Source organism: Apium graveolens, chromosome 7 (genome assembly GCF_009905375.1).
Source record: "Apium graveolens cultivar Ventura chromosome 7, ASM990537v1, whole genome shotgun sequence".
Taxonomy (NCBI): domain Eukaryota; kingdom Viridiplantae; phylum Streptophyta; class Magnoliopsida; order Apiales; family Apiaceae; genus Apium; species Apium graveolens.
In genome coordinates this window covers 10,648,996-10,666,627 of record NC_133653.1, presented here as the reverse complement: position 1 = coordinate 10,666,627, position 17,632 = coordinate 10,648,996, and the positions used below count along the sequence as shown (strand labels likewise).

The window sequence follows — 17,632 nt, the reverse complement described above, 5'->3', positions numbered from 1 at the left end:
ACATAACCTAATTGAACAGTATCTTCAAACACCCGCTTACATACCCCCTTTCACTTCTTGATAAAACCCCGAGTTTAAAGCTGCAATTTTTTGATAACATCTTGAATTTGAAGTCTCAATTTGTTGATACAATTATATGTATTGCGTGTAAACTATAATATAATAAAGATTGAGACGAGATCAAAATTTAGGCGGGGAAGGAGAACATAAAGTTGAGAAGGGGAAAATATCCCAGAGAACAGAATAATTGGTTTTTTTTAATTTGGAGGATGTATTGGTATGTCAATATAGGTCAGTGTACTAAAAATTCCCAATTTTTTAAAAAATTCCCGATTAATTCCTTACAAAATATCCGACTGATTTGATCTTTGAAATCCGAGAGGAGTACTTTCGGGCCACTGTTCACATTGGATATCCGAAGGGATATTCACGCCTCACAACAGAGTCACAATAGACTCTCAATCTAATGCTAGAACACTTGTGCATTTCTTTTTCTCTTAATAATAGAACGGTACATAAAATTTGATTTTTCTATATAAATATAGTATTGAGGGAATTATCCCATTGAATATTCTAAAATAGGTCCTACAAAAATATTTGTTTAAGGAATATAATATTTCTAAAATGGTAGGTAAAAGAATGTTATGCATGCGTATTAAAACTATTTTTTAGGGTCCGTTTAACTTGTTTAAAAAAAATTCTTCGATTAAAGTGACTCTCTTACTAATTAATAAAAATTACCTTCATCTTTATAAACTTTTATCAATTTAACATACTTTGATTAATGATATATAACAAAGTAACAATAATTTATTAAGTTAAATGTGTGTACGATAAATTAAATGATACTTCCTTATTATGAAGTATTACGATGACTTAATCAAACAACTTCATATTTAAAAGCATATGATATCGATTTTTTTTAAAAGTTAATAGAATTCGAAATTGTTATCATAATAGTTATACATTGCTTTTATGCAGAAAATATAAGAAATTATTATATCCAAAATGATACATTGGTTTTTTTTAAAGTTAACAGAATTCGAAATTGTCGAATTTGAAACATGGGAGCTGCGCATTTAAATTTTATTTTTGTTTTTTAAAGTTTGTATAGCGTTTTATAATGTTCTTTCTTCTTCTTACGTGTGTTCTTTTTTTATTTAAAAAAAATGAGCATGAATTTTTAAAATATGTATTCAAATAACTTAGTAGATATTTTGGACGGAACTTACTGTTAAATGACATTTTGACTGAAAAATTATTTCATTTTGATTATTTTTTCTAGTACACTTATAACAATTTTTTTTTTGAAAAATCGAGACTAATCGAAAGTACGTTTTGAAGTCGTAAAAGCTCATACGCGTTTCCAGAACAGACTACATCAAACTGATTTGTGGAAAAAGACAGTTAAATAAAATAAATAAAATTCAAAATAATAAAACAAAAAAGAATTTAGTAGGTACAGTTGATCAAGACGGCATCTCCGCACATCGCCGATCAACTCTGCGTATATATGTATATATCGCATCAGCTTTTCTTTAATTTCTGATCCATATTTTATTTTTCTCAGGTAGTAATGTAAATAATAATGTATTTTTCACTACTATTTGGATTATACATGTAATTTGCTTGTTGGGGTTCTCATTTTATGTTGATCTTGTGTTAATTTCACATTGTATGTTAACTGTTTGATCAAATGCCCCAGAGAAAAAGTATAGTGTATTAGCTCGATATGTGTCTTGTGATCGAGTTTTTACGTTGTTATGATGATCGGGTTGAGTTCATAACCTTTTGTTGTGTTTTGGGTTAGGATTTGAATAGTGATTTATCGTACTTGGTGGGATTGTTAGTGGTTAATTTCCTTGTGGTGGAGTGGATGGTATGTTGGAATTTTGTGAAATGCTTGAAATCTTGAAAGCCCGGAAGGGTGATTGGGAAATTGGGTTAGTTGTGTGCCATTTGAGGTGTTGAGAAGTTTGTGTGAGTCGATTTTGTTGTTGTTTGCAGGAAATGAGAGACTGAGTTGAGCTTGAATTGCTTGGCAGCTCCAGATTATTATTTGGAGTGAGGCAAGTGGGGAATTAGAAGAGATTAAGTCTACGATGAAACGTTGTGTTTATATCAATGATGACGAGGACTTATCACATGATCTTTATTGTGATAATCGCATATCGAATACTAAGTATACACTGTTGAATTTTCTACCAAAAAATCTATGGGAACAATTCAGGTATATTTTTAATTTTTTTGATCTGCATTGCGAGTTGTGTCTCTTGAAACTAACTATGGATTTTTATTGTTTTGTTTTCTCATTTGAGATTGTAATAGATAATTCTAGAATTTCCGTATGCAGAGAGAAATAAAGATTGGTTTACTATCTTGGTCCATTTTACTAGATAATAATGTACAACATTCAATCGGATTCTTAGAAAAATGTCTTGTGAATTGTAGAAATTTAGCTAAAAAACAGATAAGCCCTCACAAGAAAAAAAGAAGAGATAAGCATGAAATGATTTTGTTATGCCGTATATAAGTGTACATGCAGTCGTTTTAGATTTTAGTATGTCAAGCAATTGCGGATCATGCAAACTTTACTTTAGCTGATGTTCACGCTAATTAAATTTGAAGAACTAGGGAGTAGATTACATTCTAGTTGATTATCGGTGTCCTGGGCTTTGAGTATGCCTTATGACATGTATTCCATTTATTATAACTTTACAAGTGCATGTATTTGGATGATTTTTGTGTGTTCATGGTTTTATCCCAAATAACTATATACATTGTTCTTCTTCAGCCGATTTATGAACCAATACTTTCTGTTGATTGCATGCCTTCAACTCTGGCCACTTATAACGCCAGTAAATCCTGCAAGTACATGGGGGCCACTCTTATTTATATTTGCCGTCTCAGCATCAAAAGAGGCTTGGGATGATTATTATAGATATCTGTCAGACAAGAAAGCTAATGAGAAGCAAGTGTGGGTTGTAAAGAAGGGAGTCAAAACGCATGTACGTTAGTCTATATGTTATAAATTATTATAATATTGTCTCATGTGTTATTTATTTTAATTTTTTTTGGAATTGGAACATTGCAAGTTTCACTGGCACCGAAGGTTAATATCTATGAAGCATGTCTTTTTGCTCTGCATCAAGTGGCGTAGGAGTGCATATGCTTGCAGTAATGCTGATTGTGCCAGTCAAATATGGAGTAAATATAGAACTACTACTAAGAAAAAGTTATTCCGAAGACCGTGATAGTATGTCCATTTCACGATTTAGGTAGTTATAAATAAAAGCAAAAGTTTGATCACCTAAAGTAATTTTTTCTACTTCGAGAAATAAATTTGAACAACTAATACCAGACAAGAAAACGTCAAGGTATCAACATGTCTATGGTATTAGAATTATGCTGAACAAATGAATATCATACCGAACTTTCTAAAACAGCTGTTTGTTAGACTTGTATGTGGTGATATAAGCCTAACGTTGACATTGTGTGCAACATTATGAAAACATTTACAGAGGGTTAGCTATTTGGTAATAAGATTCTGGATGTTTATGGTCCAGATTAATTAAGCTGGCCAAGTTTGGATATTTCACTTGAAACTTTTAGATACTTTAAATTTTAATTATCATGGAAGAAGATTTTACTTGCAGGAAAGTTAACATTACACGCCCTTGTTACTTGTTCACTTGATATAGATCATCTTATGATTTACTTTGTTCAGTGGGCCATTGTGTCGTAGGAAAATGTTCCAACTGGTAACTGATTACTTCCATTTGCAGATTCAAGCACAGGACATTCATGTTGGTAACCTAGTGTGGCTTCGTGAAAATGATGAAGTGCCGTGTGATCTTGTGCTGATTGGTACTTCTGAACCGCAAGGTCAATGCCATGTAGAGGTAAATTCTCAATTCATGCTATGCTATAAATTTTTATGTATAAAATTTAATCCAATATTATCGTTGTTGAAGTTGTAGGATGAGTTCCACTTGTATTTGATTAATTTCCCTCAGTTTTCTTAATCATTCCTAAAACTGTAAATAGCAAAGGATTAAAATTGAAAATAAGAAAATAGTATAAAGGAAAGAGCATTCCGAGTTTTAAGGATGTGACTGATTTGTAAAGGATTAATTTGAACACAATCTCAGTTTTCTTAAGAAGTTGTAAATGGTTCATCGAATTTAGACTCTCAGTGATGTATGCTTTACAAGTTTTATATGTTTTTTTCATGAAACTATCAGTTTGAACTGCTTATAACTCCTAGGTGCACAACAGTTCTGCTGTTACATGTTAAAGGTTTTGAATTAGTAGTATGTACACATTTAGTACATGTTGGAGGCCTCAAACTCTTGTATTATCTTGCAATTTATATGGTTTTGAAAAATCGGAAAATAAAATATATTTCTCGCCTTTTGTAACCTATGCTGTGTTTTAACATTCGGCATTTAAGCTTCGTTTACAATAGTTTAATATGTGGCAAGATCCTTTAGGTGCACGATTATTAGTTATTATTTTATTATATATATAAGGGAACCGAGAGAACTCTCTTGAAAACAAGTGTAAATGTTTTTTTATTTTCATAGTGCTATAAAATTAATTACAAACAACAATTTATTTGAATTTTTTTAAAAAATAATGAAAAAAGTTTTGAATCTCATAATTTTTAAGAATCAGTTTTCGAATCTCATAAATGTGATTCAAATATTGAATTTTAAAAACTATGCAATCACTATTATAATGTTAATAAATAATTATTTTTTTTAAATAAGCTAAGATAAATTTAGAATCTCGTTTTAAATCTAAGATTTTCTCGTTCCCTTTATAAGAGGCTTCTCTCTAGAACCTTACTCTCTCTCTCTCTCTGTAATATATATATATATACATATATATATATGTGTATGTATGCCGTGTTTGGAAGTTCACTTTTTTGAAACAAATTAGATATTTGACCAAATGAAAACTTTAATATTATTGTTTGTTAGTTAGATTTGTAAAATAACTTTGTCTCAAAAAACTATTTTTGAAAAAGTTACTTGGAGGAGCTTTTTCAACTTATATATACAAAAGCTAATTGAAATATCAATTTTCCAAACAGTTTTGTTCAAAACAACTAAATTCCAACCACTAGTCAAAACAGCTTACTCAATTAACTAGTCAAAAAAGCTAATTCAAACCGCTACAACCAACAACTAACCGCTATCTGCCAATCAGGACCATATATATACGTATATATGTTTCTTAATGCAACATATACGTTTTATTTATATCACGTTTCTTGCAGACATCTGCTTTAGACGGTGAAACTGATCTTAAAACAAGAGTAATACCTTCTGCTTGCGCAGGAATAGAGCTTGAATTGTTGCACAAAATCAAGGCAAGATTTCATTTACTCTCAATTTACAGAAGGCTTAATATTTCCTTCAAATAGCTATTGATGTCCATCTCTCTCCACAGGGTGTGATCGAGTGCCCTCAACCAGATAAAGACATTAGAAGATTTGATGCAAATATGCGGCTATTCCCTCCATTTATTGATAATGACGTGTGTCCTCTAACCATAAAAAACACTATCCTGCAATCATGTTACTTGCGAAATACCGAGTGGGTCTGCGGGGTTGCTGTCTATGCAGGCAAGTTTTTAATTCTAAAGTTAAAATAAAATATTTACTTAGATTATGAAATAGATGATGCGATGAACATAGTTGGATCTGGAAATGCAAGACTTTGTAGTTCGTCAATAGTATTACTCTGAGGATTATGTTTGTTGGCCAAGCAAGACGAAAATTCCTACGTTCACCACTGCTTTCTTTGTGACAAATGCTGATGTCAGTCGTGACATGAAGTCTCTACTCCCTTATTCTCCTTAATTCAGACATCGTTAAACTAGTGAATAGGAAGTCCCATGTGCCTTTTACATGAATTTATTCTACACTTTTTGGTGTCACTAGCTTGTAGATAATGACATGGACACGATCTTCTTTAGGCAATGAAACGAAATTGGGAATGAGTAGGGGTGTTCCAGAACCAAAGCTTACAGCTATGGATGCGATGATTGACAAGTTGACTGGAGCGATTTTTGTTTTTCAAATAGTTGTTGTAATTGTTCTGGGCATAGCTGGGAATTTCTTGAAGGAAACAGAAGCTAGAAAGGTTTGTTTGTATGCTATTTTGTTATATTTTAAGGATTGTTGTATAGTGATGAATTTGAACCTCACCATCTATTCTAGTTAATTTTGAGTTGTTTCTATCCTAAAAGGCATCTATTTATGTTTTGTTGAAGTTTGTGTTCAATGATTCACTGGAATTATTGTCTTTGACTTTGTTTAAGACCAAAAATAATATATTTCTTAACCTCAGCAATAGCTTACTCTCTCCTGTACTGTATCCTTCAATCACCTCTTGTTTTTTAATTGTGCAGCAAACCTAAAAGGTTTGTTTGTATGCTATTTTGTTATGTTTTTAGGATTTTTGTATAGTGATGAATGTGAACCCGTGTTTCTATCCTAAAAAGTATCTATTTATGTTTTGTTGAAGTTTGTATTTAACAATTCACTGGAATTATTGTCTTTGACTTTATTTAAGACCGTAAATGGTATATTTCTTCAATCACCTCTTGTTTTTTAATTGTGCAGCAATGGTATGTTCAATATCCAAATGCCGGTCCGTGGTATGAACTCTTGGTTATCCCTCTACGGTTTGAATTGCTTTGTTCCATTATGATACCTATATCCATAAAGGTAATTATGCCTTTTAGGCTGTTACTTTTATATATCTACTTCCATCAGTCACATTATTCACATTAATGTCTGATGTAAAAGTAAATATGAACAAGAAATGATGGGAAAAACGAGTAAATTGCTAGTACAGAAATGTAACGATTGTAGTTATGCCATAAATAATATATATTAAGGTCAAGATTTCAACTCAATTATAGAATCACAATATTTCAATTTAAATTTGATATTATTGGTAACAATCAGGAAAATGTTATATAAATGACATCATAATTCATAACTAATATTTTAGAAATAAGTCATATAAACATATTAGATGTTAGATGTATATTTGTATATAGATGCTCAGAATAATTTCGTTGATAACTATATCATAGAATTATAATACTCCAGGTAAAAAAATTTAAAAACAATTTGATTATAGGTTTATGTTAAACAATTAATCTGGAGCCTTACGTGAATGACTATAGAGTATGGATATAACTGACCCTGTAATTTTAGTAGGATTTTAGTTCAATTTGTGTTATTAGTATTCTAATGGGAAAATTTAAAACGAATCAATATCTTGAGAAAAGTTCTATGGAGACCGCTATATCATTGGAGACCTTGGAGACCGAGTTTGGTCTACAATAAAAACATTGCAAAACATATTATTTTATGAAGTATGTTCTCTAAAGATCACTATTTCATTGAAAATGTTGATATCTTTTATGTTCAGCAAGTTGAACATGTTTAATAGATTAATACGTTTTGTAATGTTATACTTGCAGGGTATATATAAGATTTTAAGTTTTTCAATGAAATAGTGATCTTTGTATAAAATGATTATAAGATAATATGTTTGCAATTTTAACATTACATATATATAATTTTTTGTAGATAGACGGTAACATATGGTACCATGGTGTACCAGTTACCACTACCACTGAAAAGGCCTTTCGGATTTTAATAAAGAGTAACATATGTATGTGTAGTTATTTACTTTTCCAATGGACCAAATATGTGTAGAAACTTGTACAAGTGTGATGTGTTGAAAATGAACAAGTGTCGTGATATTGCCAAATTTTTTCTTTGACGTTTTTTCTTTTCTTTGAACCTAATCATTCATTACCGAGAATATTAAGTTCTTTAATATAGTGTTCTGCTTTTATCTCAGGTGTCCTTGGATCTTGTAAAAAGTATATATGCTAAATTTATAGATTGGGACCATGAGATGATTGACATTCAAACTGGCACTCCATCTCTTGCTGCCAAGTAAGGAATGCAAAGGCCTTGATTATCTTGTTTCGTGTAGACGCAATTTGATTGTTTATGTAAGATTTTTTTTTCCTTGTATGTGGCAGTACAGCAATTAGTGAGGACCTGGGGCAAGTTGAGTATATATTGACTGATAAAACTGGAACACTTACTGAAAACCAAATGATTTTTAAAAGATGTTGTATTAGTGGAACTTTCTATGGGAATGAGAATGGTGATGCTTTAAAAGGTTTGTTTATTTATCTTTGTGGAAACTCTTATAGTTGCATATATGATTTGATATATAGCCATCAGCTAATTAAAAGCATTAAAATATCTAAATATTAATTCATGCTGGTCATATGTGGAACCTAACCAATGAATAAATATTTTAGGGTAATAGGAGAATGCCGTTCACCCTGCTGTTTATTGCTCTTTAATTAATAACCAAAACAACAATACTGATGTCCCACTCTCAGTAGTCAGTAGTACTCGGAGAGGACGAGATTAACACAAACCTTACCTCTACTCCTACAAGAGGGACTGTTTATTTGTTGAAAATACCAGACCTGCTATATGTTTCTTAATAGATATTAAAGGTTTTTTTAGATTAACTTGTTTTTTTCTGAAAATTTGAAGCTTTTTGTATCTTTTGAGTTGCCGCAAAAAAAAAACTTAAAGGCAAAGATATTGAGAATAGCAGAATAAAAGTGTGTTTCGACAAGGAAGGCATGCATTGAAATAGCCCATCACAGGTACAATAAAATTAGGCAAACAAAGTGCTAGCTATCACCCACATTAACACAATCCTAAATACAAGTCCATAATGGCCGCTCCTCCCTTATTTTTCTGAAAATATGGTGCATATATTTGGCGCCATGCCGCCACCCCATTACACCCCTATTCAACCCTATACTTTAAAACTGTTACTGGAAGAGCAATATCCTAATGCGTAATTGTGTAAGCAACAACATTCTTTAAACATGAAGTTGGCCAATAAACATGTAGGCAGCTTTTGTACTTGGGTCCAAGTTTAAGCTGTCCCACAATATTGCGTGGAAGTGGGGTTCAAAAATTATATAGGGCTGTTAAGTATTTGTATATATATTGTTCTGAGATTGTAGCTAAGCACTATGCGGCTTGCTTATAATATATTTCCTAAAGCTGCAGAGCTGTTTTATGCTAGGGCTGCTGTGTGATACCAAATTTGTTAGTTGAATATATATTCAAATTTGATTCCATTCTTCATTGTGGCCTATATGTTGCGTGAGAGATTGAACTAGACCAGCTGCATGAAAACTGTTACTTTCTGGGGATGGAACATAATTTGATCTCTTGCAACTCATTAAGATACCAGATGCACACAAAATGGGCTTGAATTTGTCGTATTGATTTCATCCAGTTTGTTGTTGCTATAATTTGATCGAAACTAACAACTTTTATTATATTGCCTTTAGTTGCTTTGTCATGTGTTTTTTTTGCTCTGTTTTGTGTATGTCTTGTTCCTTTTGTTAAACAACATATATTGCCAAAAGGATAATTTCAATAATTCTACATGTTGTACTGTTGCAGATGTTAAGCTGCTCAACGCTGTTTCTAGTGGTTCCCCTGATGTCATCCGATTCCTCACGGTTATGTCAATCTGTAACACCGTAATACCCTTGAAGAGGTGATATAAATAAAAGTATTATAAGATATTGTGGAAGCAGGAATAGGACTTCCTGCTTTCACTTCCTATTCTCATCTGTAGTAATGCCATGTTATTTATTTATAAATTGTGCATTTTCTCATAGTAAAAATGGAGGCCTGTCATACAAGGCTCAGTCACAGGACGAGGAAGCTCTTGTTCGTGCTGCTGCCCAGCTGCATATGATTTTTTCCAAGAAGAATGCCAATATTCTTGGTAAGCATTAATGCAGAAAATATGCTTATATTTCTATGTGTTACATCGAAATGTTTTTTACGTGTGTGTAGATCTAATTAATTTATGTCGATGAGTCCTGAATGGCCTCGTTTTTGCAAAAGTTAATTTCAATGCTTCCTTACTACAAATGGTTTGTAGATCTAATTAATTTATGTTGATGAGACTTGAATGGTCTCCTGTTGTTTTGCAGAAATTAATTTCAATGCTTCCTTACTACAATATGAATTGTTGGACACCCTGGAATTTACTTCTGATAGGAAAAAGATGTCTATAGTGGTTAGAGACCGTCAAAGTGGGAAAATTTTCCTTTTGTCCAAAGGAGCAGATGAAGCTATTCTTCCTTGTGCATGCACCGGTAATTCACAGTTTAAAGTAATTATTATCTTGTAAAGTTCCCTTCTAATAGAAATTTGTTTTTTGTTTCTTGCCCGATCAATTAGGTACAACCAATAATCTATTTTTAAGTTATTTTTTCAGCAAAGTAGTCGTTCTATTATTGTCTTTTTTGGGAATGGATGTAAGCTTTCGAGGCCAACTACTTGCTACGAACAACTTTGTGGAAGATATTAGATGTAATAAAATGGCAGGCTGCAAGTTTAAGTTGGTAGTTCAGAAAGTCCTGTAATTGAGTTGAGTATTATGTCCTAGAATAGTACAAGCTTCAGGATTCAGATGCCACTAGAGATGGTTTTGTTAAATGGGCTTTGTGGGAGACTGGAATTAAGCAACCTACTTAGTTCTATCTTTCTTTAAAATGCTGATTGCTTGATGCTTGCTTAAAACTGTTTTCTGTTCCCAAGTTCGAATGATGATTTTCTAAAGTCAACATTTTAACACCTACATCTTGACATTGGTCCTGAAAATTTTCAGGAGAACAAATCAGAACCTTCTCTGAAGCTGTAGAACAATATGCTCAATTGGGTTTGAGGACATTATGCCTGGCTTGGCGTGAATTACCGGAGGATAAATATCAGGAGTGGTCATTGGTATTTAAAGAGGCTAATAGCACATTGGTTGATAGAGAGGTAAAATATAGTACTGTAATATTTTTTTAGTAACTATCTTCACTCTCTTTCTATTAATCGGATTTTGGGTGTGACTGGAATGGGTATGATACTACCTGTATGAGCATGTAAGTTTATCTGATCTTGGCCTCTCCCTTTTATTACTATGTTTATAGTGGAAAGTGTCCGAGGTTTGCCAGAGATTAGAGGTTGACCTGGAAATTCTTGGGGTTGCTGCTATAGAGGATCGTCTTCAGGTAAGTTTTTCTATTTATTTTTCATGTTTTTGAATTTGAATCAGCGACAATGCTTGTATATACTTATTTCATTTTTTATCTGTTTATAGAAACTTGAGACTTTCTTTCTGTCTTTGTACAATTATACAGGATGGTGTGCCTGAGACCATTGAAACACTTCGAAAAGCAGGGATAAACTTTTGGATGCTAACGGGAGACAAGCAGAATACAGCCATACAAATTGCTCTATCATGCAATTTTGTTTCTCCTGGTAGATAGAAATACATTTTTCAACCTTTATTAATCTTGTATTTTCTTCTGTGATTTGATCCATTTAATGCAGAGAGTTGTATAGTTATATGAAATTTTCTTCATCCTGTTTTTGCGCTTAATCTTGTTGCGGACTTGCAATGGTAGTGAAAGACATAGTTCATAAAATTTAATACAGCGCTAAAAGTTTTATTGGATAAAAGCATAAACTATGTTTGACATTTGACTTCTGGTTTGTTTCTTTTTAGTTGTATATTGAGTGTAAACCAACTGTTAGTACATGTGGACCGTGACTTCTAAAATTGTAATGTACTGAATATCTTGAAGCTATCCTGTTGTATGTTGAAATTCATACTTAGTAATTGATAATTTTGCATACTTGTTGACAGAACCCAAAGGCCAGCTCCTGCTTATCAATGGAAAAACAGAAGATGAAGTGTGTAGAAATCTAGAGAGAGTTCTCCTAACAATGCGAATAACAAATTCAGAACCTAAGGTGAGAGTTTAGCACTAGCGTTCAGGTTTCTGCCAAAGCTGTAGCTGATCGCTTGTTACACTAGAAAAACAGCGATGTTTAATTTAGGTTGAACTGTTTAGTGAAGTGAATGATCAAATTTCTGGACAAAAATGCTATCAGCCGTTTCATTCTGCTAAATAGATGCGTTAACTTGGAATAGTGGAAAGTTTTTCTTCATTGATTTTTTCATTTAAATCGTTAGGAATTAGTCCTATTTTAATAGTCTTTGGTCTTTTGATGCTTTGTTGATTGTCTTCATAGCCCCTCTGGAATGTTTCCCCGAATAGGTCATATCTCCTTTATTAGCAGGGTGGGCCAGTAAAAACTCCATGGTTGTCTGGACTCTAATTCAAGACATTTTTTTAATATTCTCAGCCCAAGTTAATTTTTACCAGTGTCCTTTAAATGCTCTTATGGATGTACCCTCAGCATTACATAATTACCCTTAGAAGAGACCACAAATGGGCACAGCTTCACAGTAAACAAATAAAACATGAACTGCATGAAATGTCTTATCAAGCTTTCAATGGACGCGAAATTAGTGAAGATGAAAAACTTTCACCAACTGCATGTTTGCCATGGGAGGAAATGACTGAGGGCTCTGCTACATTTAGTTTGCAATATCCTTGACATGTTTGATAAAATCTTGGTTATGGTGATTTTGATCTCCTATTGTATTTTTAAAAATACATTCTACTAAGATTATGGTGCTTGATGGCAACTATATTTGCTGTTAAATTGCTTTCTTTCTTTTGTGTACTTAAATTCTATTTTTTATAACAGGATGTGGCTTTTGTTATCGATGGCTGGGCTCTTGAAATTGCACTAAAGTATCATCGGAACGAATTCACGGAATTGTCAATATTGTCAAAGACTGCTATATGCTGTCGCGTTACACCATCTCAGAAGGCACAGGTGCGCAATTATAAGAAGTCACTGATTTATTGGTTCAAAAAAAATATTGTATACGTGCATATTGACCTACGATACACCAGGGTTTCCATGATGTTATGTTAAATTTTACTTTTTAAAATATTCGTTCTCTGTGTTGCAATTTCCATGTAAAAATATCCTCTAGGTAAGGTACTCTGTTTTCTGTAGCAATATCCGCATACAGAATGATACTCGGTTTCAATATGCCACCAAAATAGTGGATATATTTCTTGTTATTGTTTGATCTTCATTCGGGAATCATAAATTAGTTAGGAAACTTTATCTGGAAAAGCCTCGTGCAGTTCACCTGTTTATGTGTTTCCCTAGTGTAGTTACTGATTGGGCATAAAAAAACAAATAATCGTGGCACATTACATAGATTTAGTATTAAAATACTAATTACCATAAAATATAATGATCTTATTGTTAAAATTACTCATTGAAACGCAGGCCTGCACACAATGCATGCCACCCAACTTCCTTTATTTTATTTAATTATGATAACATTCCTTATTAGATTATAATATTTAGTTTAAAGAATTCTAATTTGTTCAAAAAAAATTATTGTTCTAGTAGTGACAACAGTGGTGATAAGCTCATTCTCTGTACCGCTCTGCAATATTGTTTTGTTTTCCCAGAACATTTGTATATGCTTGCCTTTTAAACTTCCCTTGGTCGCAATGCTGATATTACGTTTTGTATTCAGCTCGTTGGGCTCCTAAAATCATGCGACTACAGAACACTTGCTATCGGAGATGGTGGAAATGATGTAAGGATGATACAACAAGCTGATATTGGGGTTGGCATAAGTGGAAGAGAGGGATTGCAAGCAGCAAGGGCAGCTGATTATAGCATTGGAAGTAAGTTCTCCAAAATTTAATATTTATTATGTATATGTGTATTCCATGTATATATGCGCCTTCTCTTCCTTTTTATATGTCTAATGTTATAAGCAATAAACTTTATCTGTACATCTAGTCTGGTGTAATGGATTTGGGCATTGAAATGAAAGATATGATGATAGCTAGAGGTGGTAAGGATAAGTAGACTTGAGAGTGCAGAAAAGGAGTGCGCAATATATATCATGGATATGAGTGTGGAATGAATGAAATCAGTGCATAAATGTCGTTACAAGTTTGAAGTTTCGTTTCTTGTCTTGTTCCATCATATTTTTCAATAAAAGGATGCATAAGTATTTTTGTACAAGGTCTTTGTTGGTACTGGACTTGCACTGCATATGGTTGAACTTGCCACCTCATGGTATGTTAATTATATTGGCTTGTGTTTTGATATTGTATGTTAATTATATTGGCTTGTGTTTTGAAATTCTAGGATGTGATTCCAAAAATTAATGGTGCCTCATAGGTAACTTGCTCGTACAAACACCGACTTCTTAGAATCTCTTATCATTGTTGTTTAGGATTCTTATAATGCTTCCGATTCAGAATGATTGCTGGTACTTTTGTTGTGTATATATAGAATTAAAGTTTCTAGGTTACACCTCTACTTGACCTGCATGATCACATTTATTGATGTGTTGTTGCCTCACTGCTTTAGCATTATGGTCTGGTGTACTTGTTTTCATATGCTTATTTGCATGCACCATTTTATTCTTATCGAGTTTGTGGCCTTAAACTTATGTTCACACTGTAAGATGAATGATTTTGCCTGTTGCAGGGTTCAGGTTTCTTAAAAGATTAATACTTGTCCATGGACGATACTCTTATAATCGTACAGCTTTCCTGTCCCAGTATTGCTTCTACAAATCTCTACTGATATGCTTTATTCAGATCTTGTGAGTTCTTATGGATTATTTCTATGATTTTTTTAATTTTATCTGTTTTTGTTCGTTTGGCAATAATTTTTTTTATATAAATATGCTAACATGGGGCGTTCAGTTTCTCTTTTGTTTCAGGTGTATCTGGGAGTAGCCTGTTCAATTCTGTCAGTTTAATGGCTTATAATGTTTTTTATACAAGCATTCCTGTTCTAGTTAGTGTGCTTGACAAAGATCTTAGTGAAAAAACTGTGATGCAACATCCTCAAATATTATTTTATTGCCAAGCGGGAAGGTTTGTTTTACCATGTTATTATCAGTCACCATTTTTTTTCTTTGATTGAATTTAAGATATTGTTACAATGTTTAAGGGAATGGATCATTTACTGTTGTAGCCTGTTTGTTTCCAACTAGTTGTATAACTATATGAAAATTTTGTGAAACAGGCTTTTGAATCCTAGTACTTTTGCTGGATGGTTTGGTCGGTCACTCTTTCATGTGAGTACTCTACGGTATATCTTTTACTACTGCTGAGGTCTTATTGCCGAGATCTTATAAGCTAAGAACACTATTTAGATAATTGAGAGCAGATAGAATTTTATGATATCAACTATTACAATTACAAGATTCTAAAATTTTAATCATGTTGAAGATAAAGGTCAAGTTTTTGTTGTATGCTAGTTTGCTAGGGCCATTAAAGAGATTTAACCTTCAAAGTTAAAAAAAGTTTAATGATGCACATACACTAGTGTTGCTCCCTCATATGTACACATGCATCAAATTTTGTGTATACCGTTGTCACTCAGTTTTGCAAGATCTCTCAATGCTATATTTTAAATGCCAAAATAAATTTTTCTAGATTACAAGTTGCTTCATAGCCCCTTTATTTTGTGGAAAACATTTGTGTAAATCCAACATTTTACTTCCTGTCCTGTTACATGTTGCTTTGGATTTGATATATTTTCTCTTTGCTTTAAAGTTCAAGTACTAATACTCGAGGAATTCCAGGCAATTGTTGTATTTTTAATCACTATCCATGCATATGCTAACGAGAAAAGTGAGATCGAGGAAGTCTCCATGGTGGCACTCTCTGGATGTATTTGGTTGCAGGCTTTTGTTGTCACAATAGAGACCAAGTAAGTTACCCTCGTCGTTTGCATTGTGGCTTTAAGTCCGAATGTCTGATCTTTCTTTCTCTTAGTTCCTAGTAGCAAGTGTATTTACCTGTATATAAGTTTAAATTCACAAACTAGGAGAAGTCAAAATTGAAATTTACCCAATATTCTTGACCACACTTGAAGGTTGTATGAAATTATTCAGATGATGATCATACACAAAGTTCTGATTATAATGACTTCCTGTTGATTGTCGAATCTTTGACTTGTATGCATTGAAATGAAAGTTGTTTCTGATTAATAATTATAATTATTGTTTTCATATGTGAATCAGAAATTACTTCTCCTCTTACCACGAGTTTTCTGTCTGATGCAAATAGTTCCTTCACTGTATTGCAACATCTTGCTATATGGGGAAACTTGCTTGGATTCTATATTATCAACTGGATCATTAGTGCCGTGCCATCAGCAGGGATGTACACGATTATGTTCCGCCTATGTGGTCAGCCATCTTACTGGATTACTATGTTTGTAAGTATTCCTACTGTAAACAAATTTCTTGCATTTTTCTTTCAAGTAGCAAACTCTCAAGGAGTATCTTTTCAGGACCTACTAAATCTGAAAAGTTTCATTTACACTGATTTCTTTCGGCAGTGATGCTTCCTTTTACCTCTATATTTTTCCAAGTATAATTTGTGATAGCATCTATCATAATGTCTGCCAGTACGTGACTAATCTGTGGGTTTAATAATCTTTCTATCTTGAAAACATTTTATGGAATGATTTTCTGGAAGTCATCCAAAAAGAGCTGAACCCTAATTGTTTTTATATGTATGCTGATGAATGACTGTTATGTTTTTGCAGCTTATCATTGTCGCAGGGATGGGTCCAGTTCTAGCACTAAAGTACTTCAGGTATACATACAGATCAAGTAAAATTAACATACTTCAACAAGCGGAACGTGTGGGAGGGCCTATCTTGTCATTGGGTAGTATAGAGAATCAACAAAAATCTCTAGAGAAAGAAGTTTCTGCATTATTAACATCTCAACCAAAGAGCAGAAGTCCAGTACATGATCCCCTTCTCTCGGATTCCCCAAATGCCACAAGACGATCAACTCAGTTAGATTCCCCAAATGCCACAAGAAGATCATTCGGGGGCACAGATTTTCGTACAAGAAATTACAAGGACAACTGAAATTTTTAAAGCTACCTGACATTAATCAACACACAACAGTAGCATACAATTAGACTCTGCAAATTTTCCTCTGTTATAGTGGAATCATTTTTCTCTAGCTGAGTATAATAGTTAAGTATATACTAGGGATTGAGCAGCAAAGTTTTGAGAGTTTGTGTATTATGTTATGCAATGTAATTTCATACAGCTAATTTTCTACTTGGAATATAATATAGCTCATTAATTAAAGATCTTCCATTTCTATTTTCTAAATGTATGCCGTAAATAGCTGTTCTTTTGAGTTTTGGGTGGTTCATTTTTGTTTTGATTTTCAAGAAAGTCTCAGAATATTAATGCTGTAGTTTTATTCAGTTTTGCCACATCATATGTATTAATATAAAATTCAAGGATTTTACTTTGTTGAGAGTCTTGAATCAGGTCATCCTATCAGTGTGAATTTCTATTTTTTTTTACCTTTTTTATTTAAGAAAAAAATTACGTCAAATCATTCTGACAAACTATTTATTGTAATTTATGTACCCTACTGAAACAACACTCAAGGAATTTTCTTTTTATTATTAGATTATACAAGATTTGAAGTTATGAATTTATAGAATATTCATTTAGTATGAAGAAAAGAGGGACCAATGGGTTGCTTGCACACAAGTCAAAACTTAAAAGGCTTACATGCAGTTAGATATTTTGTTG

General features: G+C 32.7%; 1 protein-coding gene across 3 annotated transcripts; it reads left to right on the top strand.

Moving 5' to 3' along the window:
• The first annotated feature begins 1,418 nt into the window (after positions 1-1,418).
• On the top strand, positions 1,419-17,197 carry LOC141671753 (phospholipid-transporting ATPase 2-like). 3 transcript variants are annotated; one of them, XM_074478087.1, is made up of 25 exons: positions 1,420-1,570; positions 2,008-2,230; positions 2,795-3,008; positions 3,786-3,902; positions 5,285-5,377; positions 5,458-5,632; positions 5,986-6,152; positions 6,635-6,739; positions 7,893-7,990; positions 8,080-8,222; positions 9,545-9,641; positions 9,766-9,875; positions 10,087-10,251; positions 10,767-10,921; positions 11,077-11,157; positions 11,287-11,407; positions 11,796-11,902; positions 12,707-12,838; positions 13,563-13,716; positions 14,534-14,651; positions 14,755-14,928; positions 15,080-15,131; positions 15,642-15,769; positions 16,129-16,279; positions 16,613-17,197. In XM_074478087.1, the coding sequence occupies exons 2-25, from the start codon at positions 2,103-2,105 to the stop codon at positions 16,943-16,945; spliced, it is 3,318 nt and encodes a 1,105-aa protein (XP_074334188.1). In that variant the 5' UTR covers positions 1,420-1,570; positions 2,008-2,102; the 3' UTR covers positions 16,946-17,197. The 3 variants fall into 3 exon arrangements, with proteins under 3 accessions (XP_074334191.1, XP_074334188.1, XP_074334190.1); XM_074478090.1 differs by lacking the exon at positions 16,613-17,197 and having other exon boundaries at positions 1,419-1,570; positions 16,083-16,221; XM_074478089.1 differs by lacking the exon at positions 1,420-1,570 and having other exon boundaries at positions 1,630-2,230.
• Positions 17,198-17,632: the final 435 nt, after the last annotated feature.

Bases quoted from the DNA above. Each gene is read 5' to 3' on its own strand.
- LOC141671753 (XM_074478087.1), top strand. From the start codon at position 2,103: ATGAAACGTTGTGTTTATATCAATGATGACGAGGACTTATCACATGAT. The intron at 3,009-3,785 runs GTACGTTAGTCT...TTCCATTTGCAG, and splicing joins AGAAGGGAGTCAAAACGCAT to ATTCAAGCACAGGACATTCA. The intron at 6,153-6,634 runs GTTTGTTTGTAT...TTAATTGTGCAG, and splicing joins AGGAAACAGAAGCTAGAAAG to CAATGGTATGTTCAATATCC.